The sequence below is a fragment of the Jaculus jaculus genome, chromosome 9 (genome assembly GCF_020740685.1).
Source record: "Jaculus jaculus isolate mJacJac1 chromosome 9, mJacJac1.mat.Y.cur, whole genome shotgun sequence".
NCBI lineage: Eukaryota > Metazoa > Chordata > Mammalia > Rodentia > Dipodidae > Jaculus > Jaculus jaculus.
Window position 1 is genome coordinate 92,536,516 of NC_059110.1, and position 20,735 is coordinate 92,557,250.

The following is a 20,735-nucleotide window of genomic DNA, read 5'->3' on the forward strand; positions in this document are numbered from 1 at the left end:
TGGGAGGCTGAGGTAGGAGGATCCCTGTGAGTTCAAGGACAGCCTTGGGACTACAGAGTGAGTTCCAGGTCAGCCTGGGCTAGAGTGAGACACTACTTCGAAAAACAAAAAAAAGCAATGCACTTTTATAGGAAGTGCTTAAAACCTTATTAAAAACAAACCATTGGCGTAGGGAGATGACTCGGTAGCTAAAGCAACAGAGGCACAAGCACGAGGACCTGAGTTCAGATCCCCAGAATGCACTTGCCGCCAGACGCTACAGCCTGAGGCTCTATTGGTGCCCTTGCAATCCCAGTGTTCCTGCAGCGAGGTGGGAGGTGGAAGCTCAGAAGCCAGCTAGCCAGGTGAGTGCTGTGATGGACAGTGAGATACCCTGCCTCAAAACAAGTGGGAAGAAGGGATGGACACCCAGAGTTGTCCCCTGCCCTTCACACGTGTGCCGTAACACACTCATCCCCACACTCATCTACATGAACATACATGCGCATCATACATACACACCCAGGGAAGTTACTAAAGACTTGAAGCACTTGAAGAGAGAGAGGGAAAGAGTAAGAGTGAGTACGGGCATGCTAGGGCTTCCTACTACTGCAAGTGAACTCCAGACACATGTGTTGCTTTTTGCATCTGGCTTTACATGGGTACTGGGGAATCAAACCCTGGCCAGCAGCTTTTGCAAAGCAAGCAGTTTTCACTGCTAAGCTGTCTCCCCAGTCAAAACTTTTCATAAAGTTTTAATAATTGAAACAACATGATAGAGCTGGAGAGGTGGCCTAGCAGTTAAGGCTCCAAAGGACCCAGGTTCAATTCCCCGGGACCCATGTAAGTCAGATGCACAAGGTGGTACATGCATCTGGAGTTTCTTTGCAGTGGCTGGAGGCCCCAGTGTGCCCAATCTCTCTATTTGCCTCTCTCTCTCATAAATAAATAAATAAAAATAGATATTTGAAAAAAAACATGGTAGTGAGTGATGTAACAATGATCTAACAGAATGAAGCAAAATACTTAAACCAAAGTCAGTACAAAAAAAGAATACTTGGTCAACCAATAGAATGCAATAAATCTTGGTATTATGATGGTGCTGCAATCACAGCCCAGTGGATAAAAGAACACTTGGTTAGCAGCACAGGAACATAATTATATCTATAACATTTATGACATACAAATATAAATTACAGGCAAACTTAAGGTCTAAATGTTGAACAGTAATTTCAAAATAGAGAAAATACCTTTATTATATAGGTAGAGTAGAAGTTCTTGTAGTAGGGAAGAATTTTTTTTTCATATATGCATATGAATGCCTCATATTTTTAGGAAGACAAAACCTATAATGGGAAAAATGGGCAGTAATATGAACAGGTAATTTTATAGAATTGGAATTGGCCAAAAGATTTATGAAAATATGTTGTCTCATTAGTAACCAAGACAATTGTTACTATGATGATAAATAATTTTATGACCTTCACATTGGCAAAAATGGAAATTAGAAAGGTTTGGCAAGCTGTTAAGATATGAGAGCTACAGATATTGTGGAAGAGAATAAGAAACTGGTATAATTACTTAGTAAATGTAAAGAAACTGAACTCGGGCTGGAGAGATGGCTTAGTGGTTAAGCGCTTCCCTGTGAAGCCTAAGGACCCCGGTTTGAGGCTCGGTTCCCCAGGTCCCACGTTAGCCAGATGCACAAGGAGGCGCATGCATCTGGAGTTCGTTTGCAGAGGCTGGAAGCCCTGGCGCGCCCATTCTCTCTCTCTCCCTCTATCTGTCTCTCTGTGTCTGTCGTTCTCAAATAAATAAATTTTTTAAAAAATTTAAAAAAAAAAAGAAACTAAACTCTAATAGTCCTATTTCCAGAAGACATATGCAAAAAAAAAAAAAACTTCATCACTTGTGGTGTTTAAAATTATGAAAAATTAGAATAACCAAAAGGTCCACAAAGGATCAACACACTGTACTCCAGAAATGTAGTGGGGAATGAGAAAAGCTCTGTCCGGAGCTGGGGGATTCTACTGGGGAGCCTGCAGGGGCTGCCCGCTGGCAGGGGAGCTGCCAGGAGGATGCGCACTGTTGTGGGCCTGCACGAGGCACACAGTGGCTTCTGCTCGCTGACCAATGGAGGTGAGTGCACCCTAGAGGCAATGGGAACTGTCCTGTTGAGGCACATCTGTGCTCTGATCCAGATGTGCTCTGATGAGGACTGCTGAGAGATCAGCCACCGAGAGGCCACAGGAGGAGGCCCGTGAGGTCAGGGAAGAGAAAGCAGAGGTGGCAGAGGTTGAAGGAGTCCCAGAGCTCAATCCGGCCCAGAGAATTCACCTCCTTCCAGTAGCTACACAGGCTTCTCCCAGAACTCCTGGTCCCCCTCGCTGTGGGAACAGCTGCAGATGGGCTGTGGGGGAGCCTCTGGTGGCAGGCTGAACAAGGAGTATGGTGCATGTGGGGACAAGGCCTGGGACTCCACACCAACGTCCACGTGAGGGACGGGTGCTGGGGGCATCTTTCGCCAGGCCATCTGCATGAAATGTGATTGGAGCTGCAAGATCCAGAAAAACTCCACTTCCAGAAGTGCCTGGTGCTAAAAAGTTGCTGTGGTGATAGCCCCAGGCTCCACAAGGCAAGGGCTCCATGCAAACTGATGTCAGAGTCCAGGGGTACCCAGTGCTGCCAGAAGGATGCTTGGGGAGCAATGCCTGATAAAGAAAACCACCATGGACATCACAACACTGGCTGCTGACCTTGCCCATGTATACCCTGACTCTCGCAGCCTAAGACCTGTCACTTCCCCAGGCCGCCCATCACCTCCTCAGGTTCCAGGCCTAGGCAACCATCATCTCTCTATGCCTGGATCCCCACCACCACCACTCTGACACACTGCAACTGTGAGAAGAGTCCAGCTGGAATGGAGTTGGGAACAACGCTGCCCACACCTCAGTGGAACACAGCATGTAAAGCTAAGGCCTAGACCAGGGTCCCAAGCAGTCCTTGGTGCTGAGCTAATGCAGGAACTAATGCAGCTGCTGCCAGGAGCAAGGTGGAAGCCAGGCGCTTCTAGAAAACTGAGCTTCCCTTGCCTTTGGGACATCCACTCACAGCCAGAACTGTTGGGGACCTTCCTGTCCTCCTTCCTGACACCCATGTGTCCCAGCATCTCTGCTGACCTCTCCCTCTGTTTGCTACCTGGCGGGTCACTGAACTCCCACTGTACAGTGGAAGGGAGGGAGCTGGATACACCCACCCTTTACCCCTGCCCCTCAAACATTTGCATGGAGAAACACTCATCCTGTAGGACCTTGTCTTCAGACCCCTAGGGTCGGACATTGATAAAACCCCAGAGGACATGGGAGAATCTTCTGCTAAAGCCTATATCATACAATGGCCAGCTTATTCAATGGGGCTAACACTCACCAATGGCCTTGCATCTTGAAGGGAGGTAGGACCTCAGCCTTCCATCTGTGGCTTCTCACAGTGACAGGGCCTGGGGCTGATCTTGCTCTCTGATCTTATCTCTCCAGGCTAACCTGGAACTCACTCTGTATACCAGGCTGGCTTCAAGCTCACAACAATCCTCCTATCCCAGCCTCCCACATGCTAGGATTACAAGCACAAGCCATCATGTCCGGCTATGTTCTAGTAAGTTTTTTATTTATTTTTTTTGTTTATTTATTTATATAAGAGAGAGAGAGAGAGTGAGAATGGGCATGCCAGGGCCTCCAGCCACTGCAAATGAACTCCAGATGCGTGCGCCCCCTTGTACATCTGGCTAATGTGGGTCCTGGCGAATCGAGCCTTGAACTGGGGTCCTTAGGCTTCACGGGCAAGCGCTTAACCGCTAAGCCATCTCTCCAGCCCTCTAGTAAGTTTTAAGGAGTACCAGTCCCATCTTTCCCCGCATAAAAAGAAAGGGAGGTAACCTTCCAAAGAGATGCAATCACGATCAGAAGAGGCCAAGCTGCAGCACTGTCGCCAAAGGTTGTCTTCCTATGTGCTGCAACGCCTTCCTGAAAAACTTCGACAGGACCAAAAAGGAGGCTCACAGCATTCTCGCCAGCAAGTACAGCCACACACCATGCCCTCTGTGACCCACGACATTGAGACCCTGTAGCAGGAGGAGAACGGTCTGCTGCGGAAACAGCTAGCGAGCGGCCTGCTGCCTCACAAGATCAGCAGGGCCATCCTCAAGCACTGCTGGTGTACCACAGTGGAGACTGTGTGAACTCACCAAGTTTGCCAAGAGCGCCCAAGGTCAGCAGCCTCTTCCTCCACAACCAGGTGACTCTTCCAAGTACGGTCTGCATGAGGCCATCTCTGCCACGCTGGCCCCCATCAACCAACAAAGACGGGTTGCTGGTGAAGGGTAGCCGTGGCTTTGTCACCCACGAGTTTCTGTGCAGCCTTCTGCAAGCCCTTCAGTGACATCACTGAACCCAAGTTCAAGCGTGCCTATCAAGTTCAATGTGCTGGAATTTGATAACAGTGCCCTGGTGCTTCTAAGACCTCACAGCCATTATTCTGCTTGGAGAGGGTCCAGGCTTCATGAATGCGTCACAGATGGAAGCTATCCAGGATTCCACCTGTAGCTCAACCACCCTGACAGCCAGCTACTGTAGATGGCTGACCTGCAGCAACGAGCCCCTGAGCGTGCCCACTTGATGCCGTGGCTGAAGAAGGTGGAGAGTGAAACCTTGCTGCATCCTCAGCCCCGGGAGATCCACAAGGACATGTACTAAGGCAGCAGCCCCGTGCCACGCCTCCCCCCCCAATAGGCCCAGCTATGGGACTGTTCCATGGACCAGCCTGCATGCAGTCAGCATAGCCTGAGTGGCAGGGTCCCGCTCATACTCCTAACTCACATGGCCTTGCCTCCTGCCTTCCCTGCCCAGTGTTCCCCACAGCCCCCCTTTCTGTTCCTGTTGTCTCCCTCTTAATCCCCTGCTCTTCTGCCTCACCTTTAGTGGCGTTGTCTTCCTCCTCTTCTTCCTGTCTGTCTGTCCCCATATCTATCCCTGTCTGTCTCACCAGCAGCCTAGATCAGCACCTCTGCCTTTACTCACCTCCCTGGGAGCAGTCCCTGCCCTGCCCTGCCCTGCCCTGGGGCCCAGTGCCTGTCCTATCCCTGCCTGCCTTCTCTCTTTTCAAACAAAGACTTGGGCCATCCAAAGAAATCCTAAGCTCTCCAGGTCTGGCTTCCTGGAAAGCTTGGCCTGGACTGACTGGGGTCACTTCTCAGCTTATGGTCATGATCACAGGGTTCCTGCTGCATAATACAGTGGACTACTGCCCTGGGCCCCAGCCAAGAACCAGATGCTGGGCTGGAGAGATGGTTTAATGGTTAAGCACTTGCCTGTGAAGTCTAAGGACCCCGGTTCAAGGCTTGATTTCCCAGGACCCATGTTAGCCAGATGAACAAGGGGGCACATGCATCTGGAGTTCATTTGCAGTGGCTGGAGGCCCTGGCGTGCCCGTTCTCTCTCTCTCTCTCCCTCTTTCTCTGTCACTTTCTTTTTTTTTTTAATTATTTATTTATTTATTTATTTGAGAGCGACAGACACAGAGAGAAAGACAGATAGAGGGAGAGAGAGAGAATGGGCACGCCAGGGCTTCCAGCCTCTGCAAACGAACTCCAGATGTGTGCGCCCCCTTGTGCATCTGGCTAACGTGGGACCTGGGGAACCGAGCCTCGAACCGGGGTCCTTAGGCTTCACAGGCAAGCGCTTAACTGCTAAGTCATCTCTCCAGCCCTGTCTGTCACTTTCAAATAAATAAATAAACATTACAAAAAAGAACCAGATGCTTACCTGAGGGCTGAAGCACTGGCCATGGAAAGGTGGGATTTCCTCCAGATGGAGTCCCAAGACCCCACTGAAGAGAAGGGAAGTGGAGGTTGGCTGGAGGGAATAGCATACTTGACTCGGATGCTGGTCCTCCACTTAGGTCCCAGAGTCAGAGGCCAGGGAGGGTATGAAACACCCACTCACAGCCAGAGCTGCTGGGTACCGTCCTGTCCTCCTTCCTGACACCCATGTGTCCCAGCAGCTCTGCTGCCCTCTCCCTCTGTTTGCCACCTGCCTGGTCACTGAACTCCCACTGCACAGTGGAAGGGAGGGGGCTGAATACAGCCACCCTTTGGCCTTGCCCCTCAAACATTTGCATGGAGAAACACTCATCTGAGGCCAGAGGCTGAGCTCAGCCTGGAACACCATGCACAGCACAAGGCAGAGCCCACTCAGGCCTTCAGGGAGGGGGACCAGCCCTAGTCAGAGTGGTGGGAGGACTGGGCTTGAAGTCCTGGCTTCTTGGATCCTGTCTGGGCCCCTTCCCCAGAGATCTTACTGTTTTGACCACATCTCTGGGAGGAAATGGCCTGAAAAGGGACAGCCTGCTGTCCGTCCTGCCACTGCTGGGGTCCCACCCTGGCTCAACAGATCCTGGCACAGGGATGCTCCCTGTAGGGCCCAGGCTCTGACCCTTTTGGCCACACACCTTGTCCCCACCCTGCCCAGATCTGGTACTGAGAGTGCAGCTTCCCTCAGTGTCTGAACAATTTCCAAAACTGAAATGCATATTTTTGCTAGGGGCTCCATCTTCCTGTGTCTTTAGTATAGTGTATATAGACTGACAAGACTTTAAACGGGAATTAAGTATTTTGTTGAATGCACTGAAAGGGCTGGAGGGATGGTTCAGCAGTTAAAGGCACTTGCTTGCAAAGCCTATGGCCGAGGTTTGACATACTAGTACCCATGTAAAGCCAAAAGCACAAAGTGGCCCATGCATCTGGAGTTCATTTGCAGCAGCAGAAAGTCCTGGTATGCCCATACATTCAATTTCAGAACGATTAAGTGGCAAATATAAATAGCAAAAGTACCTACAAAATAATTTTATCTTCAAAACCCAAAATAATATTTGATATTGTCACAGATATGTTTTTTCTTTAATTTTGGGGGGGCTGAGGTAGGGTCTCACTCTAGTCTGGGCTGACCTGGATTTCACTCTGTATTCTCAGTATAGCCTAGAACTCATGGTGATTTTCCTACCTCTGCCTCCAGAGTGCTGGAATTAAAGGTGTGTGCCACCATACCCAGCATTCTTTTTTAATATTTTAAAGACAGGGCCTCTCGTAGCCCAGGCTGGCCTCAAACTATGTAGCTGAGGATAACTTGAATGTCTGATCCGTCCTTACCTCCCCAAGGCTGGGATTACAGGTGTGCGCCACTACATTGAGTTCATGTGGTGCTAGGCCTTGAACCTAGGGCTTTGTGCATGCTAGGCAGGCATCATACCAACTAAGCTACATCCTCGGCCCCTATACTAAGAGCTTTAGAAAGTGTACAATGTCAAAGACTACCTTCAGGAAGAAAGGATAAGAACATACAGTGAGAATAGAGTGAGGGAAAGTGATACTATAACATCGATACTTTCATATTCCCTTGAAGAAAATCCAGAACAAATATGGCACTATGTTATTAGATAAAGCTATAGAGGGTACAGAGATGTTTATTGTTCTCAGTCCTTTTTGCATATTTAACATATCTCAGCTGCCTATGGTTGGCACAAGCATTTGGAAGGTTGAAGCAGAACAGCAAGCATAAGGCCATCCTGGGCTACATCACAAGACCAAGTCTCAACTACTTGCTCCATGGCTTAGACATTTTGCATAGTTAAGGTCTCGAATAGTGGGGCTTGGTGGCTCACAACTGTTATCTCAGTATTCAAAAGGTTGAGTCAGGGGCATCACCACCAGTTTGAGGCCAGCCTGAGCTATAGTGTGAGACCCCATCCCAAAAAGCCAAAATTAAAATATATTTTTATAAACCTTTATGTGTGTGTGTGTGTGTGTGTGTGTGTGTGTGTGTGTATACACATGGATATAATTTTTTAGAGAGGCACAGAGAGAGACAATGGGTATGCCAGGGCCTCCAGCCACTGCAACCAAAGTCCAGATGCATGTGCCACCTTGTGCATCCGGCTTACATGGGTCCTGGGGAATTGAACCTGGGTCCTTTGGCTTTATAGGCAAGTGTCTTAATATCTAAGCCATCCCTGCAGCGCAAAATATATTTTTTAAAGAATATGTCTTAAAGCCAGGCGTGATGGTGCATGCCTTTAACCTCAGCACTGGGGAGGTGGAGGTCAGCCTGAGCTAGAAATCCTACCTTGGAAAACCAAAAAGAAAGAAAAATATGTCTTGAACTATTGCATGTCATATCAAAAGGCATATAAAAGAATAAGGCACAAGCTTTAAAAGACCACTGTTTATAATGGAAAAAAATACAGAATAAGTATTCTAGTTTGAAATGTAGTCTTATAATGAAGTGTCATGTAGGAAAGTTTAGGAGTTACTGACTCCTAAAGATATTGATAACATATTAGATAGAGGAAATAGGCAATAAAATTATAGGTTTATGTGGTGGAGAGTTCAATGGATAAAGCATTTGCTGTACAAGGCAGGACACCCAAGTTCAGATCCCCAGAATGCATGCAAAGCCAGAGGCTGTAGTGTGCTTGTAACCCCCAGTGTGTTTACAGTGAGAAGAGAAGCAGATGAGAAAATCCCCTTAACAAATGAGTCCATCATTTCTTGTGGGCCAGCTAACATGCCAAAAGCAGCACTGAACAAGAGGCCTTGCCTCAAATAAGGTGGAAAGCAGAGAGCAACACCTGTTGTCTCTGACATTGCACAAAGTGGCATGCACATGCCTGCACATACATGCATACACACATACAAGGTAGATTTTCAACCAAGGCTTCAAATGGTCAAAAGAAGCTCCTTAGCCAGGCATGGCGGCACATGTCTTTAATATCAGCACTGGAAGGTCAAGGTAGGAGGACTGCCATGAGTTCAGGCCAGCCTGAGACTATATAGTGTATTCCAGGTCAGCCTGGGCTAGAGCAAGAGCCTACCTTGGAAAAAAAAAAAGCTTCTTATCAATTGGATCCATGCCAAAATGTTAAGCACAAAGAACCCACTAATAGTAAGGACAATAGATAGATTGTTTGACAAATAGTACTACTGTGTCCATAAGGAGCAGCTGCATTTGAACCCAAACCGAGGATTGCCTAGACGTGATGCTGACAACCCCTACCTTTCCAGATGGGACTGTCTCGCCATCCATCAGAGCTATCTGATCCAGTGTGGCCTCACAGGCTGTTGAAAAGAGCCAGGTTGCAGCTGGAGAGATGGCTCAGCAGTTAAGACACTTGCCTGCAAAGCCTAACATTTCCCCAGTATCCACATTACACTAGATGCACACTGTGACATGAGTCTGCAGTTTGTGTACAGAAGCTTGAGGCCCTGGTGTGCCCATTCTCATTCTCTGTCTGTTTCTCTGTCTCTCTGAGAGAGAGAGAGAGAGAGAGAGAGAGAGAGAGAGAGAGAGAGAGAGAGACAGAAAGAGAGAGGGAGGGGGACAGGGAGAGGGAGAGGGGAGGTCAGGTTTTAATAGTAGCTCCCAGGAAGCTGAATCTGTAGGAATGAAAGTTCCTGGACAACCTGAGTAACACAGCCAGACCCTATCCAAAAAGAAAAAAGAAAAAATATGACAAACTATAATAAGCTATATGCTAAATAAATTGAACCATGTATTCTAAATCAGCACAACCCAAACCTATACTTACAGAGGATTATTTGTAAAAAGAAAGGCAGCAAGAAATTACTGACTTTTGAGACTTTTGAGAGAAAATAAAACATTGTATCTTACTACATTTATAATCTTTGATAAATTAGAAAGTGATGTGGGTTCTCTAAAACCTGTGCCCTAGGCTTGATTAATGAAAACTTACCCAGGGGTATAAGATCTAATGGATTTTATTTTTATTTTTTTAATTTTTTTGTTCATTTTTATTTATTTATGTGAGAGCGACAGGCATAGACAGAAAGAGGCAGACAGAGAGAATGGGTGCGCCAGGGCCTCCAGCCACTGCGAACAAACTCCAGACACATGCGCCCCCTTGTGCATCTCGCTAATGTGGGTCCTGGGGAGTCGAGCCTCGAACCAGGGTCCTTAGGCTTCACAGGCAAACGCTTAACCGCTAAGCCATCTCTCCAGCCCTAATGGGTTTTATTTTATGAAAACTGAATTAGTCTATATCACAGGAGTTAGGACTCAGAAAAAAATATTCCATTATTTCTTTACTTTGAAAATATTTGTGTTCTTTTCATTTGATGAAGGATATTCGAAACTATTGAGAACAAAAGATGCACCACATTTATTTCGTAAAAGTTAAGAATGGCTCAGACTATATAACAGCGGTTGGATGTACTGGGTACTGAATCTTGTCTTTCAGGTGAGTTGATTTTGAATTCAATCACTCTTTGAGAGAAGACATCCCAACTTTCATAATTTCATCAACCAGGAGAATGTTACTGGCAATCAGTGTGCTATGGAAAAAGACGAGAGTGAGCAAATCCAGGAAACCGCACTTGCAGCAATCTTCATTTATGAAAGACACTTTTTCCTTGAAGTACATTGGTATGAGATTTTATGAAACAAAAATATTTTACATACAAACATCAATCCTTGTATTATCATTTCAACACCTTTTTTGACAAGGTGGAAACCTAATTTATACTCCAACAAAACAGTTTATTTTTGGCATGTCATTTGATCCTTCTCAGTATACAGACGGTATACTATGTTATAAGTTTTCTAGTTCCCCTTGCCCTCAAACAGTAAGGTTAAGGTGAACTTTTCTGATAACTTACACTGTTACAAATAAAATATAAAAAGGATGGTGATGTAACAGAAACTACCACACAATTTCATGTGCGTAACAATTTTTCCACCGTAGGATGACAAAAATGAGAAATTTTCAGTTATCAATTCTATTCTTAATGATATTTCTCTATGTTATTTCTAATTTACCAAGAGTGAAGCATGTGTTTTTTCACACAATAATTATCCCAAACTCCTGCTTCTGCTGCCACCATTGGCTCTCCTGCAAAGTAAAAAACAAAAAAAAAAAAAAAAACACATTTTAATACTATAATCTTATTATATTCTGTCAATGTTCATCAGTATATTCTAACAATATTGAACATGTTACAAAACTGCTTTTATCAGTCATCCGTGACCTCTATGCTGCTAAATCCAGCGGCCTTATCTAGCAGCAGCACTTAACAGAGCTGGTCATAGCCTCCACAGATTTTCTTCACCTAGACACCTCACTTTCCTGTCTTCTGCATGAGTGGCTCCTTTCCTTCTCTGAGCTCTTGCTGTTGGGGCACCCACAGTGTCAGTCCCAGACCCTCCTCTTCTCTCTACATCCCTTGGTGATCTCATGCAGTTTTCTGGATTTAAATTATATACATCATGATGACTCTCAAGTTTTTGCCTCCAACCCTCATCTTTTTCTTGAGCTCCAGACTCATACATCTAACTAACCATTTTCTCCAAAAGACTACAGGTACTTCAAACTTGACATTGCCGAAACTTTGAATGCTGATATTCCCTCCACCTAAAACCTGCTCTATTTAGTCTTTCCCAACACAGTTAGTAGCAATTCTAACCTGCCACTTGTTCAGCTAACTCCTCTGCACAGAGTGCAGAGTTGTCAATGTAATCAATGTCACATCTCTGCTTCAAATTGCTCCCTACTTATTGCAGGGAAAGAAGCCGAAGTCCTTAGACTAACCCACATGCCACTGCATGATCTGACGGATCACCTGTCACCTCCTTTTTATCCTCTTAATTATCATACCTGGATTTTCTGTTGGCTGCTCTCTCACTAGAACTCTTATTCCCAGTTTCCCACATGGCTAACTTCCTTCAAATAGTCTATCCTCCCTCTAATTGCATGTGACATGTATTCCATTACCCTCTTCCCTCCCTCCCTGATGGTCTTTCTTCCTTTACTTGATCATCTTCTAGTTTCATGACCTACACAACACACACATAATCATGCACGTATATCTTTTTTTTTGGACAAAAGGGTTTTGAAGCAGAGGCTCACTCTGGCCCAGGCTAGCCTCAAATGCACAGCAATCCTCCTCCTACCTCAGCTTAGCAAGTGCTGGGACTAAAAGCGTGTGCCACCACGCTCAGCTACATGTATAATTTTAAGTCTAGGTTCTGCATATGTTGAAAAACATAATTGAAATAATTCCTTGCATTCTATCAGTCCACAATGGAATTAAACTACAAATCAGTAGCAAGAAAGGCTATAGAGCATACACAAAATCATGGAAACTAAACAATACACTACTAAATGATGAATGGGTCAATGAAGAAATCAAAAACTTTATAGAGTCAAACGATAATGAGAACACAACATACCAAAATCTCTGGGACACAATGAAGGCAGTTCTAAGAGGTAAACTTATAGCCTTAAGTGCCTATATTAAGAAATTAGAAAGGTTGCAAGTAAACGACCTAATGCTTCATCTTAAAGCCTTGGAAAAAGAAGAACAAGGCAAACCAAAAATCAGTAGACGGGAAGAAATAATAAAGATTAGGGCAGAAATTAATGAAATAGAAACAAAAAGAACAATCCAAAGAATTAATGAAACAAAGAGTTGGTTCTTTGAAAGGATAAACAAGATTGATAAACCCTTAGCAAATCTGACCAAAAGAAAGAGAGAAGAGACACATATTAATAAAATCAGGGATGAACAAGGTAACATCACAACAGATTCCAGAGAAATTCAAAAAATCATAGGGACATACTATAAAAGCATATACTCCACAAAGTATGAAAATCTGAAAGAAATGGATGATTTCCTTGATCTATATGACCTACCTAAATTAAATCAAAATGAGATTAATCACTTAAATAGACCTATAACAAACATGGAGATCCGAACAGTTATCAATAATCTCCCAACTAAAAAAAGCCCAGGCCCAGATGGATTCACTGCTGAATTTTACCAGACTTTTAAGGAAGAGCTAACACCATTGCTTCTTAAGCTTTTCCAGGAAATAGAAAAAGAAGGAATTCTACCAAACTCCTTCTATGAGGCCAGCATCACCATGATACCAAAACCAGGCAAAGATAGAACAAAAAAAGAAAATTACAGACCAATCTCCCTCATGAACATAGATGCAAAAATTCTCAACAAAATATTGGCAAACAGAATACAAGAGTATATCAAAAAGATCATTCACCTTGACCAAGTAGGCTTTATCCCAGAGATGCAGGGATGGTTCAACATACGCAAATCTATAAATGTAATACATTACATAAATGGGTTGAAGGATAAAAATCACATGATCATCTCATTAGATGCAGAGAAAGCATTTGACAAAATCCAACATCCCTTCATGATAAAAGTCCTACAGAGACTGGGAATAGAAGGAACATATCTCAATATAATAAAGGCTATTTATTACAAGCCTACAGCCAACATATTACTAAATGGGGAAAAACTGGAAGCTTTTCCACTAAAATCAGGAATAAGACAAGGGTGTCCACTGTCCCCACTTTTATTTAATATAGTTTTGGAAGTCTTAGCCATAGCAATAAGGCAAGAGACACACATAAAAGGGATACAAATTGGAAAGGAAGAGATCAGGTTATCATTATTTGCAGATGACATGATTCTATACATAAAGGACCCTAAAGACTCTACTAGCAAACTGTTAGAGCTGATCAAAACCTACAGCAATGTAGCAGGATACAAAATAAATACACAGAAATCAGTAGCCTTCATATATGCTAACAACAAAAACACAGAGGATGAAATCAGAGAATCACTCCCGTTCACAATTGCATCAAAAAAAAATAAAGTACCTTGGAATAAACCTAATGAAGGAAGTAAAGAATCTCTACAATGAGAAGTTTAAAACACTCAAGCGAGAAATTGCAGAAGACACTAGAAAGTGGAGAAACATCCCTTGTTCCTGGATTGGAAGAATCAATATTGTGAAAATGGCAATCTTACCTAAAGCAATCTACACATTTAATGCAATCCCTATCAAAATTCCAAAGGCTTTCTTCATGGAAATAGAAAAAACAATCCAAAAATTCATTTGGAATCACAAAAAACCTCGAATATCTAAAATAATACTGAGCAACAAAAATGAGGCTGGTGGTATCACCATACCTGATTTTAACCTATACTACAGAGCCATAGTAACAAAAACAGCATGGTACTGGCACAAAAACAGACATGTAGATCAGTGGAACAGAATAGAGGACCCAGATGTAAGCCCAAGTAGCTATAGCCACCTGATATTCGATAAAAATGCCAAAAATACTCAGTGGAGAAGAGACAGCCTCTTCAGCAAATGGTGTTGGGAAAACTGGATATATATCTGCAGAAGGATGAAAATAGATTCTTCTCTCTCGCCATGCACAAGAATTAAGTCCAAATGGATTAAAGACCTTAACATCAGACCTGAAACTCTGAAACTGCTAGAGGAAAAAGTACGGGAAACCCTTCAATATATTGGTCTTGGCAAAGACTTTCTGAATACAACCCCAATTGCTCAGGCAATAAAACCACAGATTAATCACTGGGACCTCATGAAATTACAAAGATTTTGCACTGCAAAGGACACAGTGAAAAAAGCAAAGAGGCAACCTACAGAATGGGAAAAAATCTTTGCCAGCCATATATCTGATAGAGGATTAATATCTAGGATATACAAAGAACTCAAAAAGTTAAATAATAAGGAATCAAACAAGCCAATCAAAAAATGGGCTATGGAGCTAAATAGAGAGTTCTCAAAGGAAGAAATACGAATGGCATATAAGCATCTAAAAAAATGTTCTACGTCACTAGTCATCAGGGAAATGCAGATTAAAACTACATTGAGATTCCATCTCACTCCTGTCAGATTGGCCACCATCATGAAAAGAAATGATCATAAATGTTGGCGGGGATGTGGAAAAAAAGGAACCCTTCTACACTGCTGGTGGGAATGCAATCTGGTCCAGCCATTGTGGAAAACAGTGTGGAGGTTCCTAAAGCAGCTAGAGATTGATCTACCATATGACCCAGCTATAGCACTCCTAGGCATATATCCAAAGGACTCATCTCATTTCCTTAGAAGTACATGCTCAACCATGTTTATTGCTGCTCAATTTATAATAGCTGGGAAATGGAACCAGCCTAGATGTCCCTCAACAGATGAGTGGATAATGAAGATGTGGCACATTTATACAATGGAGTTCTACTCAGCGGTAAAGAAAAATGAAGTTATGAAATTTGCAGAAAAATGGATGGACCTGGAAAGTATTATACTAAGTGAGGTAACCCAGGCCCAGAAAGCCAAGCGCCACATGTTCTCTCTCATATGTGGATCCTAGCTACAGATGATTGGGCTTCTGCGTGAGAATGAAAATACTTAGTAGCAGAGGCCAGTAAGGTAAAAAGGAGACATAAAGGGTAGAGAAAGGAAGGGAGGAGGATACTTAATAGGTTGATATTGTATATATGTAATTACAATGATTGTAATGGGGAGGTAATATGATGGAGAATGGAATTTCAAATGGGAAAGTGTGGGGGTGGGGAGGGAGGGAATTACCATGGGATATATTTTATAATCATGGAAAATGTTAATAAAAATTAAAAAAAAAAAATAAATAAATAAATAAATAAATAAAAAATAAAAATAAAATTAAAAATGCACTGAACAGGGCTGGAGAGATGGCTCAGTGGTTAAGGTGCTTGCCTGCAAAAAAATAAAAAATAAATAAAAATTAAAAAAAAAAGAAAAAAGAAAAACATGTAGTATTTTTCTTTCTAAAGTCTGGCTTATTTTGCCTAACAACGATTTCTACTTCCATCCATTTTCCTGTAAATGTCGTGATTTCACTTTTATTTTCTTTTTTTTTAAATAAAAAATTTTTTTGTTTTTTGAGATAGGGTCTCACTCTAGCTCAAGGTGACCTGGAATTCACTATATAGTCTTAGAATGTCCTCAAACTCGTGGTGATCTTCCTACCTCTACCTCCCAAATGCTGAGATTAAAGGCATGCACCACCATGCCAAGCTGTTTTTGTTTTGTTTTGTTTTGTTTTGTTTTGTTTTGTTTTGTTTTAAGGTAAGGTCTCAGTCTACTCCAGGCTGTCCTGGAAGTCACTCTGTAGTCCCAGGCTGGCCTCAAACTCACAACAATCTTCCCACCTCTGCCTCTCAAGTGATAGGATTAAAGACATGTTCTACTACACCCAGCTTCCTTTTTTTAATTGCTGAATAAAAGTCCATTGAGTATATGTACCACATTTCATTATGCCTTCTTCTGCTGGTGAATATCTAGGCCGGTTCTGTTTCCTAGCTATTGTGAATAGTGCAGCAATAATAATGGATATGCAAGTATCTCTGTGGTATGCTAACTCAAGAAGCACCTTCTAAGTGGCTCTAAATCCAAACTGTCCAAAAGTAAATTAAAGGCATCCAAATTTTAAAGAATCCTCCACCCACAGAAGAATAATTTGTTTATTAAGCAGCTAATTGTGCCTCAATTTCTTACCTGTATTCAAGTCTATGCCCAAAAGTTGTTTTGATTTTGACTTCTCAGTCTGAACCTTTATCAGTGATTCCTGCAGGTCATAACCAGCATTCTGAGCCAAAACCTATATAAATACAAAATAAGTATAAATGCAGAATGCTTTCATATACATTTGAAAATTGAATGTAAAAATAAAGCATCATTCTTTGGTCTTGCGAAAACACAGAACCATAAAATTGTAATGGTCTCCTTCAGAAGAATTCTAATCTTGGGGCTGGAGAGATGGTTCAGTGGTTAAGGTGCTTACCTGCAAAGCCTAATGACCTGGATTCAATTCTCCAACCCACATAAAGCCAAATGCACAAAATGGATTGCAGAAGCTGGAGGCCCCAATATGCCTATATTTTTTCATTCATTCACTCTCCTTACAAATAAAAAATATAAAAAGGATTTTTATTCTTAATCTAAAAGTATTATTTTATCTATCTAGTCGATTTTATACTTAAACATTCCCCCCATGAACATTATACTAAATTCTGAGGGCACTAGCATTCACCTATCTTCACTACATTAATTTCTTTCCTTACAAAGATTATTTAAAAAAGAAAAAAACATTTTGGGCCTGGGGAGATGGCTCAGTGGTTAAAAGCACATGCATGATGGCCAGGGTTCAATTCTCCAGGACCCATGTAAAGCCAGTTGCACAAAGTAGAACAGGCATCTAGAGTTCATCTGCAGTTGCAAGAGGCCCTGGTATGCCCATATGTTCTCTCCCTCCCTCCCTCTTAATAAAAATATTTAAATATACTTATTTATTTGAAAGAGACAGACAGAATGAGTATGGAAATTCCAGGACCTCCTGGTGCAGCAAATGATCCCTAGATCCATGTACCACTTTGTGCATCTGACTTCATGTGGGTCCTGGGGAACTGAACCTGGGTCTTCAAGCTATGCAAGCAAGTGCTTTACCACTGAGCTATCTCCCTAGCCCAAAAAAAGATAAGTTTTTTTTTTTCCTCTAGTCACTCTACAACATGTCCTCCAGTTCTTCCTATGTGTTTGCTAAAGGAAAGCAGCATATTTGCAGCATCTTGTGTCCCTCAACTTCAGGAGAGCCATGACCAGTGGCATGGAGATACCTGTACTCCAAACCTGGCTCATTTCCAGACCAACAGCTGATGAAGAAAAGGTACCATCAGTGTATACCATGGTCACAATTTGAGCTAACAACAGCACCATTACTTAATGACTGTTTGCTTTGAGGAAAACAAAAATAAGTATCTTATTTACCTACAGCCCATAAATTATCAACAAAATTAATATAAGTTATTTAAATATTTGCCAGCATTTCCAGTAATGTTTTAATTCATGATAACAGCATATTTTAAATAGTTTTCTATATTTCTAAGTAGTTAACAACTAAATGAAGGCAACAAGAAAGGAATTACAGCTCTCTGTCCTATTACTACATGGAAAAACAATCTAGCTTCTCTTCTTACCTATAAGTCATGGCAACAACAAATGCAAACTAACAGTATTTGGTAATGCTAAGCAGCTTGAAGTCTCCACAGTTTGAAGTGGTTAACATTTTGGACACCACCAACAAAATAAAGATCTATATGAAAGTCTAGCAAAGATTTAAGTTCTATGCTTTTTCTTATGATTGGTTGATAATGAACCATTTCTGAAGGAAACTTTTGGAGATACTTTTGAAGCTCAAAACAAGGATGCAAAGGAATAATTTGATGATCTCATGAGGCTCCCAAGAGAATACTAAGCTATTATCCCAAAAGCTTCTCTGCTGGAGATGTAAATATCTAACAGAAAACTGTGGTAGAAAATGCAAATTCATACCCATATTTCTACACTGTGAAGTGTGAGATAGTATAAGCAATTTGCAACCAAGCATGTTTAGGTCTAGCTAGTTATCTGGCCAGTAAGATGATGGTACCTTGGGAATAATAAGTAAGGCATCAGCAAAAGCTTTTACTCCAAGACGAGCTCTTCCTTGAACACTATGCTTGTATGTAACCAGAGCATCAGCTATCGCTACTTCAACTGCTCCAGCTCCTGGAACCACACAGCCTATAGGGAAAAAAAATTATGTCAAGGCACACTATGCAGGAAAAGGGCAGAGAAAAAAGCAATTTGCTGCACAAATGTGTTCGATTATTTCTCCCACCTTAGAAATGCATTTAAATAATCCATAGAAACAAAATAAATTCCACAGATCAGTAATTACTCAGTTAAAACATTTTGAACTTAAATAATTAAACACAGTACAAATAGCTGCCTACAAATACCTTTCTTCATTGTTTATACCCTACCAAATAAAAGTAGATATTCTCTTTTCAGATGGTGGTGAGCTCTGGGATAATCCGAGAGACACCATAGTGCTGAGAAGTCACAGAGGAGTATTCAGTATTGAAATATCTCTATTATATCTTACAAGGCTCAGGGTCCATGGCAGAAGAGGTGGTGGGAAGAATGTAAGAGCCAAAAGAAAAATAGGATTGCTTACAACACAATTATCCAGCCAGAAATTGGCCTCAATATCGATGACCTCACAGTGCCTAGCACTACCTTCACAAGACCTTAGTAGGGAAAAATGATGATGACATCAAAATAAAAGAGAGATTAATGTAGATGGAAGTGATATGATGGAGAGTAGATTTGTGAAGGTGAAAGTACAGGAGGGGAGAGAATTATCATGGTTTATTATCTAATTATGGAAGTTGTCAATAAAAAAATAATTTTAAAGAAAAATTAGGAGAAAGAGGATAATGAGCAAAAGATCTTGTTAAGTCCCTTCGACATCTGGGAACCATGACTTTATAAAGTTGCCAGCTCTGCAGCTCACAGAAGGAAGGAAAGATGAAGATCCTAAACCCAGCAGAAGGTTCTGACAAACTCCTGGGACCTTCCAGCTGTGCTTCCTTGGGGATGGATTTCCACTGAAGTCCTTGGTAGAAAACAGAAGGTGTCAGACACCATACTGACCAGCAATGTTTCCAAGACCATTTACTGACATCATGATGTTCATATCAGGTCCCACGACACTTTCTGCCACTCCTGCAGGTCCCCAGTCCTCTTCACACAGTATTTCAAACCCCCAGAAGACAACAACCAGGAGGCAGACCACCCTCACCCAGAGTTATCACCAGTTTCTCCTCCCTACTGATTAGTGAAAATGCATTCCCTTCTCATCGCCTGTGGAAGATCTTTGGTGTAGTAGCATAAAGAGATGCAGCAAGCCCTGGGGGAACAGGAACAGTTTAGCAATGTGTGAGAGAGTAGGAAGACCAGGATAGAGGAGCTCCCTGTAACCAAGCTCAGAAGAATCAGCTCAAACTAGGCCTGCCAAGTTTAAGCTCTTCAATTTTTTTAGCTTTTGTATTGACAATTTCTGTAAATATAAACAAAATAAAATGATCATAATCCCTTCCTATTGTCCTCTCTATTCCCACTCATAAGACCCCATCCACCGAATATCTTCATTTTTCCAACTAGTCTCTCTTCTATTTTGATGCCATCATTTTTTCACTCCTATTATGCATGTCTTGTGTAGGTAAGCCACTATGAGGTCATGAATATCAAGGTCACTTTGTGTCTGGAAGACAGTATTGTCAGCACTCCTCCTCAGCCTTTGTCTCTTACATTCTTCCCACTCCCTCTTCTGCAATGGACCCTGAGCCTTGGAGGGTATGAATGTGTGTCCCCATAGACTCAGGTGCTTTATCAAAGTGTATAACTGGGTCTCTGGCCACCTGGCTGGAGGAGGTTCTCTGTGGGTGGATTCTGACCTCATGTGTGTTTGTGGGCAGATTTGATTTCCAGCCCAGGGTATGCAGGGCAGCCTGAGCTCTGGAGCGGGTCCCTGCTGCTTGGTGCCCATTTGTGCTTACTGCATTTGGTTTTTACAGGCTGTTTGGTAGCTTCTTTTTGATTGGATATATGGAAACAGCTTCTTCTGTCATTGATGGAACTTCCCTCCTGGGTCTGTAAGCCTAAAATAAACCCCTCCCTCCCCTAAACTGTGCCCTGTTTGGATGTTTATCCCAGAGACATGAAGCTGTCTACAACAAAGGGTATAATAGAGACATCTCAATACTGAATACTCCACTGTCACTTCTCAACACTTGGGTGAGTTTGAGTCACCCTAGTGGTCACTGACATCTGAAAAGTTTCTCTGATGAAAAGGGATAGTAGCCTTAATATATGAGCATAAACACAAGTATTTGGAGGACAGCTAGGTGGGCATAATATATCCATTTAACTAACCAACTATAGCCATTACTCTGTAAGAGCTTATGACCTCCCAGACCTTGGACTTTTGATTAGGTTTTC

The 20,735-nt window shown here is 42.6% G+C and overlaps 1 protein-coding gene and 1 pseudogene across 1 annotated transcript in view; one reads left to right on the forward strand and one right to left on the reverse strand.

The window, feature by feature from the left end:
* The first annotated feature begins 3,980 nt into the window (after positions 1-3,980).
* LOC101600957 lies at positions 3,981-4,727 on the forward strand (annotated as a pseudogene).
* A 5,505-nt stretch (positions 4,728-10,232) lies between these two features.
* Cct6b (chaperonin containing TCP1 subunit 6B) overlaps positions 10,233-20,735 on the reverse strand; it is a 67,430-nt gene continuing 56,927 nt past the window's right edge. Inside the window, exons 11-14 of the mRNA XM_045159700.1 lie at positions 18,340-18,473; positions 16,410-16,512; positions 10,860-10,932; positions 10,233-10,375 (exon numbers count right to left, since the gene is read on the reverse strand). Of these exons, the coding sequence (XP_045015635.1) occupies positions 10,303-10,375; positions 10,860-10,932; positions 16,410-16,512; positions 18,340-18,473 (383 nt within the window). The 3' untranslated portion in view covers positions 10,233-10,302. The remainder of the gene's footprint in view (positions 10,376-10,859; positions 10,933-16,409; positions 16,513-18,339; positions 18,474-20,735) is intronic.